Source organism: Rhinatrema bivittatum, chromosome 16 (genome assembly GCF_901001135.1).
Source record: "Rhinatrema bivittatum chromosome 16, aRhiBiv1.1, whole genome shotgun sequence".
Classification (NCBI taxonomy): Eukaryota; Metazoa; Chordata; class Amphibia; order Gymnophiona; family Rhinatrematidae; genus Rhinatrema; species Rhinatrema bivittatum.
This window is the reverse complement of record NC_042630.1, coordinates 9,863,561-9,883,059: the sequence shown is the minus strand read 5'-3', so window position 1 is coordinate 9,883,059 and position 19,499 is coordinate 9,863,561. Positions and strand designations below refer to the sequence as shown.

At 51.4% G+C, this 19,499-nt stretch overlaps 3 protein-coding genes across 4 annotated transcripts; 1 reads left to right on the top strand and 2 right to left on the bottom strand.

Moving 5' to 3' along the window:
- Window positions 1–1,350: 1,350 nt before the first annotated feature.
- On the bottom strand, window positions 1,351–5,358 carry LOC115077954 (DNA-(apurinic or apyrimidinic site) lyase-like). 2 transcript variants are annotated; one of them, XM_029580414.1, is made up of 5 exons: window positions 5,221–5,358; window positions 4,470–4,601; window positions 4,101–4,285; window positions 3,429–3,621; window positions 1,351–1,900 (listed from the first exon to the last, which is right to left on the bottom strand). In XM_029580414.1, exons 2-5 carry the CDS (start codon window positions 4,540–4,542, stop codon window positions 1,386–1,388), a joined length of 966 nt encoding a protein of 321 aa, XP_029436274.1. In that variant the 5' UTR covers window positions 4,543–4,601; window positions 5,221–5,358; the 3' UTR covers window positions 1,351–1,385. The 2 variants fall into 2 exon arrangements, with proteins under 2 accessions (XP_029436274.1, XP_029436273.1); XM_029580413.1 differs by having other exon boundaries at window positions 5,185–5,339.
- A 13-nt stretch (window positions 5,359–5,371) lies between these two features.
- On the top strand, window positions 5,372–9,644 carry OSGEP (O-sialoglycoprotein endopeptidase). Its single transcript, XM_029580412.1, has 11 exons — window positions 5,372–5,578; window positions 5,653–5,772; window positions 6,227–6,402; window positions 6,493–6,588; window positions 6,708–6,757; window positions 6,933–7,011; window positions 7,221–7,286; window positions 7,703–7,793; window positions 8,222–8,297; window positions 8,792–8,890; window positions 9,420–9,644. Exons 1-11 carry the CDS (start codon window positions 5,464–5,466, stop codon window positions 9,457–9,459), a joined length of 1,008 nt encoding a protein of 335 aa, XP_029436272.1. The 5' UTR covers window positions 5,372–5,463; the 3' UTR covers window positions 9,460–9,644.
- Window positions 9,645–10,198: 554 nt separating this feature from the next.
- PIP4P1 (phosphatidylinositol-4,5-bisphosphate 4-phosphatase 1) lies at window positions 10,199–16,861 on the bottom strand. The gene is made up of 7 exons (XM_029580415.1): window positions 16,496–16,861; window positions 15,773–15,963; window positions 14,901–15,007; window positions 14,700–14,805; window positions 13,463–13,515; window positions 12,633–12,723; window positions 10,199–12,011 (listed from the first exon to the last, which is right to left on the bottom strand). Exons 1-7 carry the CDS (start codon window positions 16,662–16,664, stop codon window positions 11,871–11,873), a joined length of 858 nt encoding a protein of 285 aa, XP_029436275.1. The 5' UTR covers window positions 16,665–16,861; the 3' UTR covers window positions 10,199–11,870.
- Between the last annotated feature and the right edge of the window lie 2,638 nt (window positions 16,862–19,499).

Sequence of the window (19,499 nt, the reverse complement as noted above, 5' to 3'; positions counted from 1 at the left end):
ACGTAAAAAAACCCCAGGGATATCAAAAAATAAACGTCTGCACTGTTTCTTGGGGTTTTTTTTTTTTTTTAAAGACGCCTTGAATTGAAGGCAAGGAAGGAGTAGGCAGGGGGCCAGGCCAGCTCGGGTCCTCTTGGGTCGGGCTCCGGAGAATCCTCAGGGGGGGGGGGGGGGGGGGGGATCGGGTACGGTATGGGACGTCGGAGCCCGCTGGCGGAAGTGGGGGATGCAGGCGGGCGAAGGTCCGCGCCGCGCTCCCGGTGGCTCCCCGAGCCGTTATCAGCGAGGGAAGGTCGTCGAGGGATTTAATTTTATTCGTTATTTCACGCCGGAAAGGTCCTCATCCGCGCTCTTCCATTTGCTCGCCGCGTGGGGTATCAGAGGGGGGCGAGAGCGGCCACGAGCACCAACACCGCTCTGATTGGAGGGGGGCGAGGTGCAGCCTATAGTGAGATGGGGGGAAATCGTTCGATGTTGTACAAGTTTAAGATTTGGTAAAGTTATCAGAGAGGCTTCGCTGGTCTTGAGAAGATCCTGCGTTCATGGAGGCAGCACAACCCGACCGGGAGAGAAAAGCTCTCCAAGCCTTTTTTTTTTCTTCTTCTTTAGGGAAGGAGGGGGTTGGTTCCAGCCAAATGAAAGCGGGTGCTAGTACGGGGGGGGGGGGGGAATTTGTGCTTTAAAAGTAAAACATGAAAAACCGCCAAACACACATCTCAAAGCAGGGAAGCAAGGTTAGCGGAGAACAGCGTCAGCAAGGCCTCGTCCCGGCTACCAAAACAGAGGTCACACTCACAGCTGGGTTTTGTTGAAAACATCTGGTTTATTGGTTAATGGTGTTGGCCACACACAGCAGGGGAATCTCCTTTGCCCCAGCCCCGAGCGCCCCTGGCTCCCTTAGGGACCCCCCCATCCCCCAGGAGAAGGGAACAGGCCAACCCCAAAGCCCCCCCCCCCCCCCCCCCCCCGGGCACAGTAGTCGGGTGGCATTCAGCAGCTTATAAAACAGATTTATCCACACTTCCCATCCGAGGACAGGAGAACGGCGGCACAGCGACGGGAGACGGCACGGAAACGAGGAGACAAGGGGGAGAGGTAATCGCTGATGGCACCCAGTGACCCCTGCCCTTTGACCCTGCCACTGACCTTCACATGGCTGTGAAGGGGGCAGTAGTCACCGTCCGAAAAGCGCGCTGCCCCTCGCTCTTTCACGCCTCACAGGGCCACGCAGTACGGCGGAGGGTAGGGGACAGCTCGGTGACCTCTGCCCTTCGGCTACTCACACGACTTATGTCAAGGGTGAAGCCCGCACCATCCCACGCCTCCTTCCCCCCCCCCCCCCCCCCCCCCATGCACAGGTCCGCGTACACTGCCTCCTGCCCTCCTCACATGGCCATGCAGAGCGTGATGGGGCAGTGGTCACTCCCCATGATGGTGGAACGGATCTTACTGTCACAGAGCTGGGGCAGCAGGGCCCGGGACAGCAGGAAGTAGTCCAGCCTCCAGCCCACGTTCTTGCCCCGGGCGTTCATCATGTAAGTCCAGAAGGTGTAGGCGTACGGGACGTCCGGGTAGAGGTGGCGGAAGCTGTCCACGAAGCCCTCCCCCAGCAGGCTGCCGAAGCCCTCCCGCTCCTGGGGGGTGAACCCGGCCGTCTTCTTGTTGGTCTTGGGGTTTTTCAAGTCAATCTCCTGGTGGGCCACGTTGAGGTCTCCGCAGAGGACCAGGGGCTTCTGCTTATCCAGGCCCTTCAGGTAGGCCCGGAAGTCCCCGTCCCACTTCTGGCGGTAATCCAGGCGCACCAGGCCGCGGCCGGAGTTCGGCACGTAGGCTGCCACCAGGAAGTAGTCCTTGAACTCGGCCGTGATGATGCGCCCTTCCTTGTCGTGTTCCTCCACCCCTACAGAACGGGGAGGGGGACAAGAAACAGCAGCAGGGCGTCAGCAGGGACTTGTGCACAGTGCAAGCTCCCCTCCCCCCTTCGCTCCGCCTGCTGCGCTGCACAGGTCAAAGGCGCCGCAGAATTAAACAGTGCAAGGCAGAAGGGAAAGCAGGGGGTTTCTCACAAGCTCTCCCCCACAGGAATGTGAGTTCCTCCTCCCCGGCTCACAAACGGGGGGACAGGAGGTGGGTTTCCAAGGTTAAAATCTGCCTCCCCTTTGGCAGCAGCATGAAGTGACTTAAGGGGGCAAGAGCAGCCAGGAATGGGCATCAGGGATCCGTTACTTCCTCCGGGAGTAGCAACCGCAAACTTAACAGGGTCAGTCATCAAAATGCGCTATTTTTCGCATCTCGCGATGCGTATGCAAATTTTTAATAACGTAGTCAACGGGGAGGAGTTTGGGCAGGGTGGTTAACGTTGCGTGCAATAGCGTAACGCCAGTCATAACACGGGAAAGAAGCACCTTTTGTTCTGGGGTTAGGCTGTGCAAAATGCCCAAACCGAGATTTCCCGTTTCCAGCAGGAGGGAGAGTACGAGCGAGAGCCTCTGGGGTGGCCGCCGTGTTTGTCATCTATTTGTACCACTGTAGGAGGATCAGCTCGTAGTGCGAGGTGAGGTCTGGGGGCAGTTTTACATGCGCAGTCAGAGGTACGAGCAGCACAGTGCACCCCAGTGAAGATCTGACGTGATATGGAAGGAGGAAAGGTAAGCAGAGATGAGATTTGTACAAGGTACTCTCTCCCCAGTCTGACAGCACCCAGGTAAGGAGAGAGAAGAAAATCTCATCTGTGTCTGCCTTTTCTCATTCCAAATCTCATCCAATCCTCACTGAGGGGTACTGGGCGTGGGAAACTGCCCCCAGACCTCACTGGTTGACCCTCCTACAGTAGTATAAATAGAGGACTAATGAGAGAGACTCTTTATAAGGCTCTCTCACGCTCCACGAGCAGCCCAAAACGTGAAAATGCCTGTTTGGGCATTTCTCATCTCGCAAAACGAAAATTTATTGCGCCCGCAACATTTAACTCGTGGTGTGGTAAATACGTATGCGAAGCGCTAAAAACAGCGCACGCTGCGGTAATTCCAAGATCACCCTAACCATGCCCCACCCCCACCCCCTTTTTTTTTTTTTTTTTTTAATCGCAGGCACTATTCATGCAAAAATGACAGCAGAATGAGGAATCTAAGCCTAAGTTTGTTAAATATTGTCTAGGGTGACTGAACGGGGGCTGGAATATATATATATATTTTTTTTTATATATTTTTCAGAGGAATAAATTCTCGCTCAAAGTGGATGATAACATGGCAGATGAACTCTAGATCCCTTCCACCCTATGATTCTCGATGATCTTCTGAGATCCGTCCCACTGCCCCCTAAGCTCTGTCTTTTTATGATTTTTAGATGACTTCCTGGGGTCTCCCTCCCAGCCCTGATTCTAGGTGAGCTCCTGAGAAAGGCGTAGTAGACGAAGGATCGTTTCTCACCAATGCCGTAGGAAACATGGAGCGGCATGTCCTTGCAAAGCATGGCCACGCCACTGTAGCCCTCTTTGTCATCCGAGCAGGCCCAGTACTTGTGGGGGTACTCTGGCATGTCCTTGATCTCGCTGGGCAGGACCTTCTCGGCACACTTGGTCTCCTGCAGGCACAGGATGTCCGGATCCTCCTGCCGCACCCACTGGAGGAGAGAAACAGGAGCCATTACTCACGGAGCACAGCCTCGGGAGACACAGTCTGGGCAACCTAGGCCTCACCAGACCACAGAATAGCCAGGATCCCCGTGGTATTTACAGCACAAATTTATCTCCCTGGTATGGGGATTCAAGGGGGAAAGCAGTAAACTATCAATTTGCCCCCTCCTTCCTTATCCGCGCAGGCGGGTGGCAAGCTGATCACGTTACAAAGCCAGCGGCCCTCCCCCAGACAAGACGCAGAGAATGAGTGCAGTCACCAGGGCTCTGCTGTCAGTGCTGTGACAAATCTCGTACCACGAGTGAGAAGGCACGGGCATGAGACTGGGCGGGCTAGGAGGCTGAGCAACAGTTGGAGTGGGCAGGATGGTGCAATCTCTCGCTTTGTTGTTGGGGGTGGGGGAGAAGAGGGGGAGCAAGGCACGTGCAGACAAGAGAGGAGTCTTCCTGCTGGGGGGACACTCACATCCAGGCCATTCTTCTTCACCCAGGCCCGGAGCCCATCCACGTTCCAGGAGGTGATCTTGAGGTTGCATTTCTTCCCTGAGGCAGAGGTCAGCTTATCAGGGGGATCCTCATATGTGGGCGGGTCCTCTGGCTCCTTCGTGGCTTTGGCCCCTCCTCCCTTCTTGCTCTTCTTTGCTACTTGCTCTGGAGAGGAGGTTAAAACATTTAAACATCAGCTTAAATATCTCTGGCATCTCCACTCCACCTTCTCCTCGCCACACAAGGATCTCATCGGGGAGCTATCGTGCACAAACTAAGTGCTGCATTGGCCTCTGGCACTGTCCACTACCTTCCATCTTCCTGCAGAGGTGCCATACAGGGCACTTACCATTTCCATCCTGCTCTGGGCACTCGACGCTCACAGTCTCCTCCTCCAGCTGTTTCTTAGCACGCTTCGGCATCCTCCAAGCACAGCCCAGATGGAGCCAGCCACGAAACACAGAGACACGCAGAATCTCTCCTGAGGGGAAAGGAAGCCAAGATAATGCTCTTATAACAAAAGGGAGGCTTTGGCCCTCAGGACATGATACTGGGGGAAAGGCAAGAGCAGCAGTCCCAGCATGCTCTGGGGCAATATCTTAAGGTATGAGGGTCTGGTCTCCCCCCATCTTAAAAGAGATCTAACAACTAAAAAAAAACAAAAAAGTACAGAGGACGACAACAAAAAAGCTGAAAGAGATGGAACGGCTCCTGTATGATGAGAGGCTAGGACTCTTCAGTTTGACAGAGATGTATAAAATGAGTGAGTGGGGGGCATGCAAGTTTACCCTTTCAAACTGTACTAGGACACCATAAAACTAGTACGCAGCCGTTTTAAAACAAACTGGAGAACGTTTTATTTTCACTCCAGCTACAATCAAGCCATGGAATTCTCGTAGGACAGGTCCGTCAATAATCATTAGCCAGGCGGCCTTGGGGATCGCCTGCGCTGAGCGAGCAACGAGGGATGCATCTCCCCCGCCGGGCGCTTCCAAATGCAGAAGGAGCCTGGCTGGGCTGGGGGAGGAGGGGATAACGTGCCGGGTCCGTAGGCCCGGACTCACCGGCTAAGGCCTTCGCGCACCGCTGTCTGCACGCACCCAATGCCTCGCGCCGGTCCTCCGAACGTTCCCGGGGAACCCTCGCGCCAGTCTGTCTCCCAGCCCCGCCCACCCTCGCGCTCAGACTCGCACACACGCGCGCCCAGCTAAACAAAAGAGGCCAAGGCGGAAGGGGCGGGACCGGAAGTGCGCGGCGCCTGCGTAGGCAGGAAGAGGAAGCGCCGGCTGCGCAGCGGGGGAGCCGGGAGCGTGCGGACGGAGCTTGTTCGGTTCCTCCCAGCCATGACCGTCATTATTGGCTTCGAGGGCAGCGCGAACAAGATCGGGGTCGGCATCGTCCGAGACGGCGCTGTCCTGGCCAACCCCCGCCGGACCTACATCACCCCGCCCGGGCAAGGTATGGGACGAGCCGCGGGGAGAACCCCTTACCCTCCCGCTGCCCCTGACGCCTCTCGCGTTTCCCCTCTGCAGGCTTCCAGCCCAGCGACACCGCCCGGCACCACCGCGCCTGTGTCCTGGATGTGCTGCAGGAGGCGCTGCAGGAAGCCCGGCTCACCCCGCAGGAGATCGACTGCGTCTGCTACACCAAAGGTGCCGTCCCGCCGCTTCCCTCCACCCGGTTACCCCCTCCTGTTTTTTTCTGATCGTTCCCTTAGCAATGCGGCCGAGAGACTGTCCCTGCCCCGAGGAGCCTACTGTCTAGTCAAGTCATATAGACCAGATAATGAGAGACTTCAGGAAAAGTGCCTATGGTAAACACCGATGAAATACGCTGCAGGGCAGTGATAGGGGAGATCCAGGATGTAAGATTTAAATGCAGCCTCAGAAAGGGATTTTAATCCGGGTAGAGAGAGAGAGAGGCTGTGACAAAGTGGAAAGCGGGGAGTTAAGGCTGACTCGATGATCTGGTGACTGGAAAATGCCTTCCATATAAGGGAGTTTGTCTTTATCAGGCTTATTTTTCTCCTTTTCCAACCCCCCCTCCTTCCCACTTCATTGTTCTCTGCTTGTCTCTCCATCTCTTATGTTGTCTTGTGCAACACAGGGCCGGGCATGGGTGCCCCTCTGCTCACTGTGGCCATCGTGGCCCGCACTGTGGCCCAGCTGTGGAAGAAGCCCCTCCTGGGAGTGAATCACTGTATTGGGCATATCGAGATGGGACGGCTGATCACGGGAGCCGAGAACCCCACAGTCCTGTATGTGAGTGGAGGGAACACCCAGGTATGTGCTCTGTATCCCAAGGCAAGCACATGGGGGTGGAGTGTTATGCTTTGGGTTTCCATTAATGCTCCTGCTGCTCTGCTTCCACAGGTCATTGCATATTCTGAGCACAGATACAGGATATTCGGAGAGACCATCGACATTGCTGTGGGGAACTGCCTGGACCGCTTTGCCCGTGTGCTGAAGGTGAGTGGAAGGGAACTCCGCACCTCAATTCTGTAGTCTCTCGTACATTCACTTTGTTGCATATTGTGGATCTCTGGCCAACGCTAATCATAGCTTTCAATTCTGGTTGGTTACTTTAGATCTCGAATGACCCCAGTCCTGGCTACAATATTGAACAGATGGCTAAAAAGTGAGTGATTGACCCTCTTGCCCCCCCCCCCAGGGATGAAGGAAAGGGATTCAAATTTGTTTTGGACATGGTCATTCCCTGTTTTCAAATCAGGGTCTGTCTCGAGTCTTTCAAGCTTTCTCTCACTATGTAACTGGAGTGATTGCACCTCAGGATGTTTTCTCCCTGTCCACAGAGGAAAGAAATTTGTGGAGTTGCCCTACACAGTGAAAGGAATGGATGTCTCCTTCTCAGGGATCCTCTCCTATATTGAGGTAATGTTATAATCAGATACAGATGTGGACGTCCTGTCTTTATCCGAGTCTCTGTTATTGAAGAGGCAACAGGCTGTTCCTCCCCAGACTATAAAGCTTGCAAGTAGAACTTGCCCATTTTTGGTTAGAAACATGACTTGGCAAAGGAAGGCAGCTGGATGGATACTGAGTGGTCGCTGACTTCCCTCACCACTCACTCTCTTCTGCAGGAGGCTGCTCATAAGATGCTGCTGTCAGGGGACTGTACCGCAGAAGATCTCTGCTTTTCACTCCAGGTAATCGCACTTGGTGGAAGTTTAAGAATGGGGGGGGGGGGGGGGGGGGGGGTGCATATTGTGAAGAAAGGGTCATTTTGCTTCTCTGGCACCAACCTGCAGAAAGAGATCCATTGAAATAGTACTGTTTTCACTGCAGTCTGTCAACTGCAGGATACCAGGGCTGGGTTCTGATTGCGGCAGGGACAGACAGGATGCAATTCCCAGCATTTATTGCGGTGGGAGTGGAAGCCAGGATGGCCTGCATAACTTGTGATGTGGAACCATCTGAAGACCTGGCCTAAAAGACTGTCGCTTATAAGGAGGACAATCTGCCTTTGTCTGTTTTGCTCCAACCTGGCTCACAGTTGTTGCAAGTCCTGAATCCAGTGCTGTCTCTTACTCCCCTCTTTTTTTTTGTCTCTCCCTTTCCCCAGGAGACACTTTTCTCCATGCTGGTAGAAATCACGGAGCGGGCAATGGCGCACTGTGGCTCTCAGGAGGTGCTGATCGTCGGAGGGGTAGGATGTACGAACTTCCAGCCTGATGTTAGTACCTTCCCATATGATGCAGCATTGCTAGCCACACCCTCCTCGTTGGGTCTTAGTCCTATCTAGCTTTTCTTTTCTATCTTAATGTTTCAAAATTCAAGGTGTGCACCTTTTTATTACAGCCACATCCCCTTGTTTTTAAATTCTAAACTAAGCAAGTTTTGGAGCCAGCACCCTTCAAGGTGCTGCCCAAATGTTTGTCTACTCTGGTACTCCTAGTTCAGATCTGCTCAGGTTACTGGTTAACAATTTCCTCCCCTCCCCCCCCCCCCCAAATAAGTTATTAGAGTTAAAATGGAATGCAAAGCATAGGCTGTGTTCTGTAAGCAGAAATCCTCAGACAATGGGAGAATCCCATCACCACTCATCTTGAGTTTCAGAAAATAAGCCTCCGTGTCTCCTCAGGTAATGTGCGGCTGCAGGAGATGATGGAGGTCATGTGCAAAGAGCGAGGGGCCCGGCTGTTTGCTACAGATGAAAGGTACTTTGGGTGGGGATGAGAGGCTTGCCACATGGCAGTGTAGACTGGAAAGTCTGCATGGATTCCAGACTTAGATCTGCTCTGTTTTGTCGTTTTTACTGCAAAGTGGCATTGGAAGAGGAAGCTGAGAATGTGCTGTGTGCTAGTGAGCCACATAAAAGAGTAACATGGATACTTTAAAGGTCTAGAGAGACAAGTTAAGCATCTGATCAGAAATGAGGCACCTACAGTCTGTGAGTGGCAGGGTTAGAGGCACAACCTCACAAAAGATGCATTAACTTCCTCCTAAACACATGCTGGATGTGATCCTGTCCCAAGGACTTGAGCATCTGATCTAATGCTCGGATGCCCAATGTCAAGCTGGAGTCTGTTTGTTTCAGCTTCTGTCCTGCACGGCTTTGGGAACTTGCCGCTGGTGAGAGAGTTTATCAGCTGGGAGTTTTGGCTTCCGTTCTAATTGGCCTGTTTCTTTCTGCCTGCGTCCATCCTCCCAGATTCTGTATTGACAACGGGGCGATGATTGCACAGGCCGGCTGGGAGATGTTCCGTTCGGGGCAGATCACCTCGCTGGACCAGTCCTGGATCACACAGAGGTACCCCTCCCCCCCACCCCGTGCTCCAATCCAAGATCACACCTCCGTCTTTCTCGAAAGAGAATCGAAACTGCAAAGGCAAAATTGTATTGCAGGGAAGTGGAAGAAAGCAAGGGTTTAATAATCTGGACTCAAGCACAATTTTACTGGGGGAGGGGAGGCAGTAGTCTTAAGTGATTTGTTTCCGTTTTTAATATAAAAGTAATTTACAGCTGTGCACAGAAAGTGGGAAGAATTGTCCTGTCTCGGGCGACACGTGTTACTGCCTCTGTTTATTGAAAGTCAGTCAGCAGGGTCCTGTTCGGACGCGCTAGAGATGGTGTCGCACGTAGGTTTGGCTACAAGTGAACCAGCCGGATGTGTGTGCACGCGTGCGATGCCATCGGTGACAGAGTGTTTGAGCTGTTTTGAGGAGGCTGGGCATGACTGCTCTGAACTCCGACCTCTGAACTAGTGTGGGATCTTTAGCACAGGAAATGATCCGAGACAATACAGTGTTAGCAGCTCTGCCCCCATCTCTCCTCCACAGGTACCGAACAGATGAAGTAGAGGTGACGTGGCGCGATTAATGGAGAAGCCCTCATCCAGCTGGCCAGACCTCAGCTTTTTGTCACGGCAAAGAAAAGCATGGCACCAAGGGCTGAATGTGGTGCCCGGAAACTGGCAACTGGAATCGATGGGGAAGGACCCAGGGATCCTTAGTCCTAATAAAATATTGCATTGGTTTTCTATAAAGAGTGCCTTGAATTTTTTTAATTAATTTTTTTTTCTCTGGGTACCACAGGCTCTTTGGCTGCCTCAGCTTAGGGTTTATGGGTAGAGTTTATTAATAATCTTTGTGTCCAGAGAGGGCTTTGGCGCATTGTATATAATCCGGTGCTTTTTCCTCGCTGTACTCATGCTTTGTATACCAGTCTGCCATGTGCATGGGCCTCTGATGATGATCAGCACTGCAGCACCTTTTTCAGAATTTCTCACAAGTCAAGACATTGGCAACAGCTAATCAGAAGCTTCCAACATCTTGATAAACACTTAAGGTACCTCCTCCTGGCAAAGTATGACTTTTAATTATTTTTTCCAGTTGCTGCAGCCCACCGAACTATAAAAATAAAGGTACAGTAGGTGCTGCTGCTGTTGCTTTAACTGGGAAATGAGTTCTGTGGGTTGTTTTTTATATTAGATCAGCCCGAATCATAGTCTGGTAATTCTCACAGGAGGCTGGGAGCGACTGCTCTGACCTCTGTCTCTGAAGGAATGGGTGGAGTCTTTAGCAAAAGGGGAAAAAAAGCACAAGAGATCAGAAAAAAGTCCTTTTTACAATTCAGTTTTATTTCCAGCTTTATGATGGCTACCAGGACAGATGGGGGTAAAATATACCAGCAAATATACATACACATTAAAAAAAATCATGTAATCACAAGGACATTAAAAAAAAACAAACAAATCGCAACTGGTGCTTTAAAAAAAAAAAATCAAAACAGAAGAAAATCAATCGCCCCTTTCCCTGCAATCCTGAGAGGGTCGGGGAAGAGCTATAAATTAAAAAGATATTATTTACATGTCAGTTTCTCGATCGGTGGCACACAGCTGTTATGTACAGGGCAAGCGTTTTGATCCTTCAGTGAAGAGTTCCAGTTAGTTAATTGGGTTAGATTGTGCGGTTAGGATAGCGCAGAAGTTTGCATAAAGGAGGGGAAAGGTCTGGGATACTGTGGGGGGTGTACAGAGGTGGAAAGCGAGCTGGGGACTGCAGGAGAAGAGGCTTGATGGGCTCGGGGGCAATCGCAAGAAGATGATCTGCCTGCGGATGTGAGCACTACTCCCGCTGCTGTCAGAAGAAGGGGGGTGGAGCCCTTCCTCAGGGGGACTCTGAATTCGAGGAAGCTTGGGCCGATGCAGAATCTGGGGCAGTGCTGCCCAGACCCGGCTGAAAGGAGGCTTTCGGAGGCAGCAGATTAAACGATTAATCGGGACCTTTTTCTGAAGGCAGGAGAAGGGTCTGCTTTCAAAAGCCGGTGTTGTGTGCTCCAGGCCCCAGCCGTAAAAACATCAAAGAGCCTGACGTGCACCCAGAAGTGGGGAGGGAAAAGTGCTTTTGCTTCAGGTTAACAGTCGCATTTTAAACCGCAGCCTTCTGCAGGACCTCAGGCCCACGGATGCAATCGGGCTGCGTTCGCCGAGGACATTGCTTCAAACACTCGCTGAGGTAAAAGCCTGGCTGTCTTTTTCCTACATGCATGGGTTCAGCTCTTGGGCATAAGACCCACTCTTTCCAAAGTGACTTGTGGGCATTTTTACATCCGGCCCTACAACCTCGGGGGAAGGGGTGGCACTAACAGCAGGGGCCGTCCTACAGGCAAACATTCCTTCCACTGATGGTGTCCCCCGCTTGCATTGGGAAGGACTTCATTACCCAACCCAACCTTGCACATCCTGCCCTCTTGTCACACATCTAGGGAGGGGGCTGCTGAGTGACACAAAAAAAAAAGTCAATTAATGCCCTGAACCGGCCAGCTGGGCGACTCCATATACTATAACCATTCAGCAACCTAACAGCCCGAGTCGCTTCCAGCCAGAAGATGCACTGGAAGATGAGGCTCCCCTCCACCCTTCGCTCACTGAGCAGCACTGGACCGGAGTTGGAGGCCGAGTTCCTTGCCGTGGTGGGCGCAGGAGGCTGCCGCTCTCGCTCACGCTCCTCGGCGTGGGGCTCGGGGGAAAGCTCTGGATGGAGAGACGATGGCAAGGTTCTCTTTCATGATCCTCAGCGTGGGGCGCGGGAGAAGCTGTGAGGTGCAAAGCTGAGGTTCTCTCTGTCACGTTCGGAAGAAGCTCTGGACAGAAGGCGATTGCTGAGGTTCTCGTTCCTTGCTGAGGGTTGGGGGTGGGTGGGCTCTGGAGAAGCTCTGGATCTGAAAAGTGCTGAGATTCTTTCAGTCTGGTTCCTCGTTGCGATGTGCAGGAGGAGAGGGGGAAGGGCTCAGAAGCACCGGACAGGGTGACTGACCCTCATGCATGCCCAGTAGATGGCCCGGATCATGGCGACGACGGCCACCACGATGACCAGCGCCCACGAGGCGTAGATTCCTCTGTACTTCTGCGCGTGTTTCCATGTGCCAACCTGCAATGGGAGGCAGCATGATCCCATCATGGGCAGCCAACAGCGGCCCGAGACATCCCAATGCACCATCGTCACCCCCCACGCGGTCATGGACACAGCATCTCAAAGTGACAGTTCCCTGTGCGATGATGGCCCTTACGATGTCACCCACAGCCATCATCGCACAGCGACACGATATTCAGTAGCGGTGATGCTCACAATATCACTCGTCACACCCATCGCATGCAGCCGCCCTCATCCCACGCTGAAGGAAGACTGGGGCCCGGTGACCCTCCACGTGTCGCCCGCAGCTACAAGGCACCATCCTCACCCTGTGACTAATTGTGATGCAAGAAATGACACCCTACACGGGAGCCCAGCCCGAATGCAGACTAGATTCACGGTACCAACGCAAACCCATTTCCTACTTCCCCAGAGCACGCAACACACCGGGCAGTGCTGGAACCAAGCTGTTAAAAGCACTGAGCAAAGCAGCCCCAGGGAGACAAAACATGCCCCCCACTCCTGCGTCTGATTAATGTCACCCCTGCCCCCTCCCCGGTGCTGGGACATGGGGTTATCTGTCCAGCTGCTTCCTTCGTGGTTCTCCCTGCGGTAAGGAAGGAGGGGAATGGTACTCACCGCCAGTCCAGCCGCGGCAACCACAAACAATAAACCTAAGAAAAAGTAACAGAGGCACTTCGTCCGGGGGTACCGCCGTCCGATGGAGGAGCTGAAAGCAAAAAAGCGGCAGTCAGACCTAGAATCCTTCACCCTTTCGGGGCGGGTTCTGTTGTCCACAGGAGCCTCCCCATCACATAAGGGCACTGGTGCTAAAATCCTGCTCTCCCCCCCCCCCCCCCCCAGTCCAAGGAGTTAGGTGCTAGAGATGAGGGAGGAAAGCCAAGGCTCTCGGTATCACTTCCAGCCACTGTTCCCTCGAAGCTGAGCACGTGTGCAACGCCAATGCATTTGTGCGCGTTGCTCCTAGCTTTGACGTGGTTGCTCACAGAAATGTTTTTTCTTTGGTGCCGTATATACAGAAATGCAAGGCTATAATACTGGTGCTCAGAAACAGTTGGTTTAAAAAAATTGTTGCTCACATGAAAAATACATTTGCACACAGGTACTCGCTGCTTGGAGAGAACACTGCTTCCAGCCCAAGCCAAGAATGGAGCCCAGCTCCTCGAACCTCTGCAGCGGGACCCGGGATTAGAACCCAGGTCTTAAATCACCGCTCAGAAAAATTCGGGGGTGGGGAGAGGGTGCAAATGTTACGGACTTGTTAATTAGATTTCACATAAGGTGGGATATTACATTTAAATAAATTCATTCTCCCAGTAGGAGCGGGCTAGGCGGTTGGGCCTCTGCTAGCCATGTCTCCTACCTCACACCTGAAATGGTAGTAGAGGGAAGGATCCCCTCCAACCTACACTCAACACATGACAAAATGAGTAAACAGCATCACTTACACCTTCCTGCAGTGAGGGCATCGGGCCAGGGTCCGAGCTGTGAACTCCGTCCACTGAGCGGGTGCAAGGGGGAAAAGACATGAGAGAGACAAAAAAGAGTGAAAACCCTTCCACCATGCCTCTCAGCCCACAGAGCATAGAAAGAGGGATTTGCAAGCCCTTAAATCTTTTAGCTGCTGAGCGCAAGCCTATCTTGAATTGTCAGCAAAGTGTCCAGGGCTTAGCATGCAGCAGAGGAGACGTGTGGGTAGTCAAACCTGGCAGGAGCTCTGTCACTGGAGGGTTTTAAGAGTAGGTCCCAAAAAACAAAGAGGGAGGCGATCTATAATAGCTGTCAGGTAAAACAAAGGAAAAGATGCCTTGGTCCTTTATCAATTGTTTATTAGAGACGTAATCTTTTAAAACCATGCCCGACTCAGGCCGAGTTTCGCAGCTCAACAGCCGCTGTCTCGGGGGCTATAAAAAGATCATACAATAAATGTAATCAGTAAATAAAAAAAACATTTTTTAAAAAGCTTTTAGCTATCATGCAGATAACTTGTAAAACTAAATTCAATTTAAAAAACTGTGACATCTGTCATTTTAAAAAACGTGCAACAGAAATCTATTATTGATATGTTGCTCATACAGACACAGAATTTCTTGTCAGTATATAATGACCAATCTTAATATCCATCTTTACCTTAAGCAATCATGAGTCTCAAATTTTGAATGAGATGAAATCGTCAAAAGATTACGTCTCTACTTTAATAAACAACTGATAAAGGACCAAGGCATCTATTCCTTTGTTTTACCTGACTGGTTTTAAGAGTAGGTCAGACACACGGCTGTATGGGATGGTTTCTGGGTGAGGGATCATCCCTGGAACTGGGATGGACCGAATGACCTTTTAAGGTTCTTATCTGTGACTTCTGTGATGCGAGATCACTGTACCAAAGATGTTGCTATTTCTGGCCCATATTTTGATTCCTATTTGTTTAATAGGAATCTTTGATCTTTTTTCTATCATGGTTCTGTAGTGTATTTAATTGGTAATATATTTATTCTGGCTTAGTTGTGGTCTGTGCTGTTTTTTTCTTTTAACATAATGAATATTTTCTTTTGTAAAGCACTGGGACTGGTTGATACCTGTAGTATATCAAATGTAATAAACCATACTCTTTCAAACAACATCGGAAGCAGCAAACATTTAGAAAGCAGTAGGACAGACTCTAATGGGTCGTTTCTGTGCACGTACCAGGAAAGTGTTTGTGCAGTGTCCGCAGATAACTCGGACTCCATACGGCTGTGGCTCGGCTCTCTGAGGGCTGGCTTGCACTGGCCCCAGATTAATGATCCGTTTACTGGAGGGGGGGGGGGGGAGAACAGGAAGAGAATGGTTAGAGTCCCTGACCGTGTGCTGGGTTCAGGTAGCTTCCAGTTCATCCCAGTCACTCACCAGTAAGGCCGCGGGCAAGCTATCCTCTGAGACGTCACTTTACAGATTAGCAGGCAGTTGCAGGGACAGCGCACATATTTCTTCCCTGGAGGGGCATTCTTGATGGGCTGTAGCGGGGAGAGAAGCGAGGTATTACCAGAAAGTAAATACCACCTCCCTCCACCGTATAATCCAGGATTGGGATGTTCCTAACCCAGCGCTGGGTCTCTGGGAGAACCCACTTGGCAATCTTGGTACCGGATGGGAGGAATCATAGAGACAAAATGGGTCATTGATCAGCTCTTGATCCTTTAATGCCAATGGGCCTGCCAGCAATATCTGTCTAGGCCCTGCTGGGGACTGGGCCAGAGGGGTTACCCGCTAATGTTGCAGGGAGCTCGCGGAAGAGCCCTCTACCAAAATTGAAAGAAGTAGCTTAGTAGGAATTTTGTCATGCCGATAAATTAATCTAAATCTGAATATGACTGAGATCAAGGAGTGTGCATGAGGCCAGCTGGCAGAAGAACTGTCTCAGTCATGGAATACTGAGATTCAAACTTCGCTCTGAAAGAGGAGTCATGCCTGATGAGGGAGGAAGGGAGCAAGGAGAAAGACCATGCACAATAGCTCTTTGCTAAAAGCAGGGTAAGGAAGTGAATTGAAAGGCCATTCCTGATGTCCTGACAAGAGCCAGAGAGGAACCCCCATACCTGGTACCCCCCAACAAGAGCTGCAGGAGAGCCCCTGGGTGACCTATGCTGGATTAAAAGCCAAAGGGGTGCCCCTGCCTGTGACATCTCCGGGGCAAGAGTCAAAGGCGGCACCTCTGCGTACCATGGGGGACGGAAGGGAGTCCCCTGCACGGGGCATCCAGGGCTGCGAGAGCTGCTCACCGTGGCCTCGTTGCACACCCCGCACTTCACCACGTGCTGGTGCATCTTCCCCTCCACGTTGATGAGCGACTGGCAGACGCGGCAGGTGATCATGGGGGTGCTGCCGCTGTCGGGACTGGCCATGGGCGAGTACAGAGGGGGGTCCTCTCCCGGCAGCACCGAGGGCGGGCCATCGGGGAACGGGGGGAACCCTGAAAGAGAGAAACAGTAACCCCCTCCTTTATGTAAGCTGATGGTAGAGGGATGGATGGTGAGGCAGGCAGCTCATTTTCCCCCCATCATGGTTTGACGCCATCCTTCCTCCCGGCACTAAAATCCCTCCCCTCTAAAATACGAGATTATGTCGTACATCATCCAGAATCGATTTGGACACACGGGCGTGATTACAAAAATAAATACCAAGCAAACCTGAACATCTTACATAACTGTGATACTCTGCACCCAGACAGAGTAACTTAGCATGCAACAAGCTGACAAGACAGAATATTATATCAGAACTATAGCACATATGTGATAAATATTATGGTAAAATGCCACGCCCCCACTCATACGCTCTGATTGGCCGCCGCGCCTGCTCCCATCGTCTCCAGCTTCCCCCATTGGCTGCGAAGCGTCGTAAACAATGGCTCGGGGTTCGAGGCCCGCCTCCTCATCAGCGTAGCCTCTGCGGGTGGGCGTGGTCGCCTCGTGAATAATTAGAGCTGACGTCACAGCGCGACTCACCCTGCACTTGGCTCGCGGCTCCCAAGCCCGTGGGGGCGGCGGAGGAAGGCAGGGGTGGCGGCGGTAGCAGCAATCCGGGCCCCGGCGTGGCGGGGCCTGCAGCGTCACAGCCGCAGCCGCTGCCGCCGGCGAGCTCCGAGAGCAGCGGGGAGCGCTCTCCGTCCGCCATAGCCGCCACCGCCGGCCGTCGGCCCTGTTCCTGGCTCAGTGCGCCTGCGCTCCCCTCCCTGCGCTCCTCCCCCTCCGACGAGGGCGAGGTGATTGGTGAAAAAGCCGGTTTTCCTGCGCACGTGATACCGGAAGATGTGTAGGGAGGCCTCTATGATTGGCTAATGGAGGTGGGGGTGGCACCCTTCTGTGCCTGACAGGGAAAACATTCACTCTGATTTGCTGAGTGGAAATGGGTAACCTCTTCAGGAGTGCTGAATATTAAGGTTCTGTAAATAAATAAATAAACGTCCTTTATCAGGTGACGGGTAGGGAGGAATCCTGACAGTTTCCTGGGTATCGTCTCTGATGCAATCTGGGAGTTGTAGTTCTGGAACCTAAAGTGGTGGTTGTGAGCTGAACATTTTTCTTTAACAGCAAAACACCAGGAAGTCATAATGTGCAAGAAAGATTAAAAAAAAAAATTTGAGATAAATCAAGTACGAAGAGCTGGGCATAAAAAGAACTGAAGTGCTTTGCTATGCAGGGTCAGAGCACTGAGCAGCAGCATCCTGTTTGACAATGGCCAGTCTGGGTCACTTGGAAGTGACTGTCAGATCTTAATGGCGAGATCCTGTTTACCTTGCTCACTTCCAGGCCAGAAGTAGGAGGTGGTGATCCCCAAGTCTAGCCGGCTTATAAATGTTAATGGATCTGTTCCGCCCCCACGAACTTAAGGAACAGAAAGAAGGGCCATTCCTTGTGTAACAGAAGGGATGCCACTTCACCCCAGCCAGCAGCATCTTGCTAAAATGAACATTTGTATTGGGTTAGGATGTACGTTGTGATGGGATCAAGTCAAAGAGAAAATTTTACTCATGTGGAAACGGGCGGATTGCAGGAACATATAGCCCCGGGGGATTTTTTCAAAACTGACCCATGAGGTATCCAACGCCCTCATGCACTTTCCCTGTAGCACGTGTATCTTCCGGCCATGGCCTCCAGGGCTGGTGCAAGCTTTTTTTGCTGCCCTGCGCGAACAATTATTGCGCTGCCCCCGCACCTCCCCCTCCCCGGCATCATTCACTCTCTGTCCCGCACCCATCAAAAAAAGCCCAGCTCCCTCCAGCAATCTATATTTTTTTAAACTTGACCCCCCCCCCCAAAAAAAAAAAAATGGAAACCATGGGAGTGACCGGCCCACTGGGGAAAGCCCAATCCGTTGATAGGGCAATCCGCCCTTGAGTAGAAATATTGATCATGTCGGTCAGGAGCCCAAGTGATTTGAATAAAAAGGGCGGTGCATAATGGGATTTAGATTAGGCAACCTCAGTGGCTGCCTGTGCTGAACTGGTAATCCAAAGATTAGGAAATAATTAGACTTCTCAGCATAAGAATGAGTTTAAGAGGGAGCATCTTGTGACAACACAGCCAAGCCCTTTGGACTAGATTGCCCTCTGCCCTCCTATTCCACCTTCTGACACACGCTTGCACACAATTCTGGCACAAGTCACTGTTTTTAACCTTGCGATGCACTTTACCTACACTTTTATAAGTCCCTTGTATATAAGTTACTACCAATCCTCTTGCTGCACCAGGTTCTTGTGGCCTGGATTGGCCACTGTTGGAGACAGGATGCTGAGCTTGATGGACCCTTGGTCTGACCCAGTATGGCATGTTCTTACCATAGCAAGAGATTAGATAGTTGCCATTTGCGCTTTATCTTTCCTCTCTGCAAGTTTCCTGTTGCAATTACCTGTTTCCCCCACCCCTCCCTGTTCATTGTATTTCCCATCTTTTAGTTACCGGTATGATGTTTGCACACTAATGTCGGTATATAAAAATCTCAAATAAATAAATAAATAGATTGCATACAGACAGATTATCAGTGGATGGTCTGTTAAAATAAAAAGATAAGATTGCAGTAGTTATGGCAAAGTAATGGAAAAATCATGAACATAGCACATGAACTGGATAACAAATTGGTTCTCTTTATGGCTGATCTTCAAGGCAGGGATAAAACATTAGTAGCCATCCATTTTACAGCAGATACTTGTATAGGCCAATGTGCACTTTGATAAGATTGTTGCTTATTATTTTCAATTTATTACTCGCCTTTCTACCAGAGTGCTCATGGTGAGAATATTTAAACTGTCACAACAGTAAGTGAGCAGGTTATAAATCTTTTAAATAAATAATGTAAAGGAAGCTTAGTGGCTGCGATGAATGTGTTACTAATATGTGGGATCTGCTGGATACTGGTGACCCGGACTGGCCACTGAGGGAGACAGGATGCTGAGCTTGATGGAACTTATTTTGACCCAGCATGGCAACTTCTTATGTTCTTATGCAGAAGGGCAGAAAGCAATGTGTCCTCCGCCCACAAAGGTATTCAAATTCTAGGAGCAGGGCCAGCGCTTCCATTAGGCAAACTAGGCGGTCACCTAGAGCACGGAAGTTTTTGGGGGTGGCAAAATCCAGCTAGCGCAAAGCCCAAAAGGACGCTAGACTAGAGCCGACATCGCTAAAGGAAGTGCCGTGCTGGAGCTGCCAGTGGGAGGTGGCGCCGTGCTGGAGCTGCCAGTAGGCAAGCAGGAGGTGGGGAGTGCAGGACCCAAGGATTGCCTAGAGCGCCAAATATCTTTGCACCGGCCTTGCTCGAGAGAAAGCAGATGCCCATCTCTGCTACTTAAATAGGTGGGTGACCTATAAGAGGATCGACATTTTCCAGGTAATGCCTGATCTGGATGAGGACTTCTGCTCTGGAGTCCATGGAAAAGAGAAAAACATGGCAGGATGTAGTTTCAGTGCCGCGGATGATATTTTAACAACTTAGCTTGAAGCTCGCCGCTTATTT

What these genes read in the sequence shown, in the direction of transcription:
- LOC115077954 (XM_029580414.1), bottom strand. Translation starts at nt 4,542, where the DNA reads ATGCCGAAGCGTGCTAAGAAACAGCTGGAGGAGGAGACTGTGAGCGTC. An exon ending in CCCAGAGCAGGATGGAAATG is followed by an intron (nt 4,286 to 4,469) that starts GTAAGTGCCCTG and finishes CCTCCTCTCCAG; the next exon opens with AGCAAGTAGCAAAGAAGAGC. An exon ending in TGAAGAAGAATGGCCTGGAT is followed by an intron (nt 3,622 to 4,100) that starts GTGAGTGTCCCC and finishes TCTCTCCTCCAG; the next exon opens with TGGGTGCGGCAGGAGGATCC.
- OSGEP (XM_029580412.1), top strand. Translation starts at nt 5,464, where the DNA reads ATGACCGTCATTATTGGCTTCGAGGGCAGCGCGAACAAGATCGGGGTC. An exon ending in TGAGTGGAGGGAACACCCAG is followed by an intron (nt 6,403 to 6,492) that starts GTATGTGCTCTG and finishes CTGCTTCCACAG; the next exon opens with GTCATTGCATATTCTGAGCA. An exon ending in CTGTTTGCTACAGATGAAAG is followed by an intron (nt 8,298 to 8,791) that starts GTACTTTGGGTG and finishes CCATCCTCCCAG; the next exon opens with ATTCTGTATTGACAACGGGG.
- PIP4P1 (XM_029580415.1), bottom strand. Translation starts at nt 16,664, where the DNA reads ATGGCGGACGGAGAGCGCTCCCCGCTGCTCTCGGAGCTCGCCGGCGGC. An exon ending in TGCCCTCACTGCAGGAAGGT is followed by an intron (nt 12,724 to 13,462) that starts GTAAGTGATGCT and finishes TTTTGCTTTCAG; the next exon opens with CTCCTCCATCGGACGGCGGT. An exon ending in TTGCCGCGGCTGGACTGGCG is followed by an intron (nt 12,012 to 12,632) that starts GTGAGTACCATT and finishes CTCCCATTGCAG; the next exon opens with GTTGGCACATGGAAACACGC.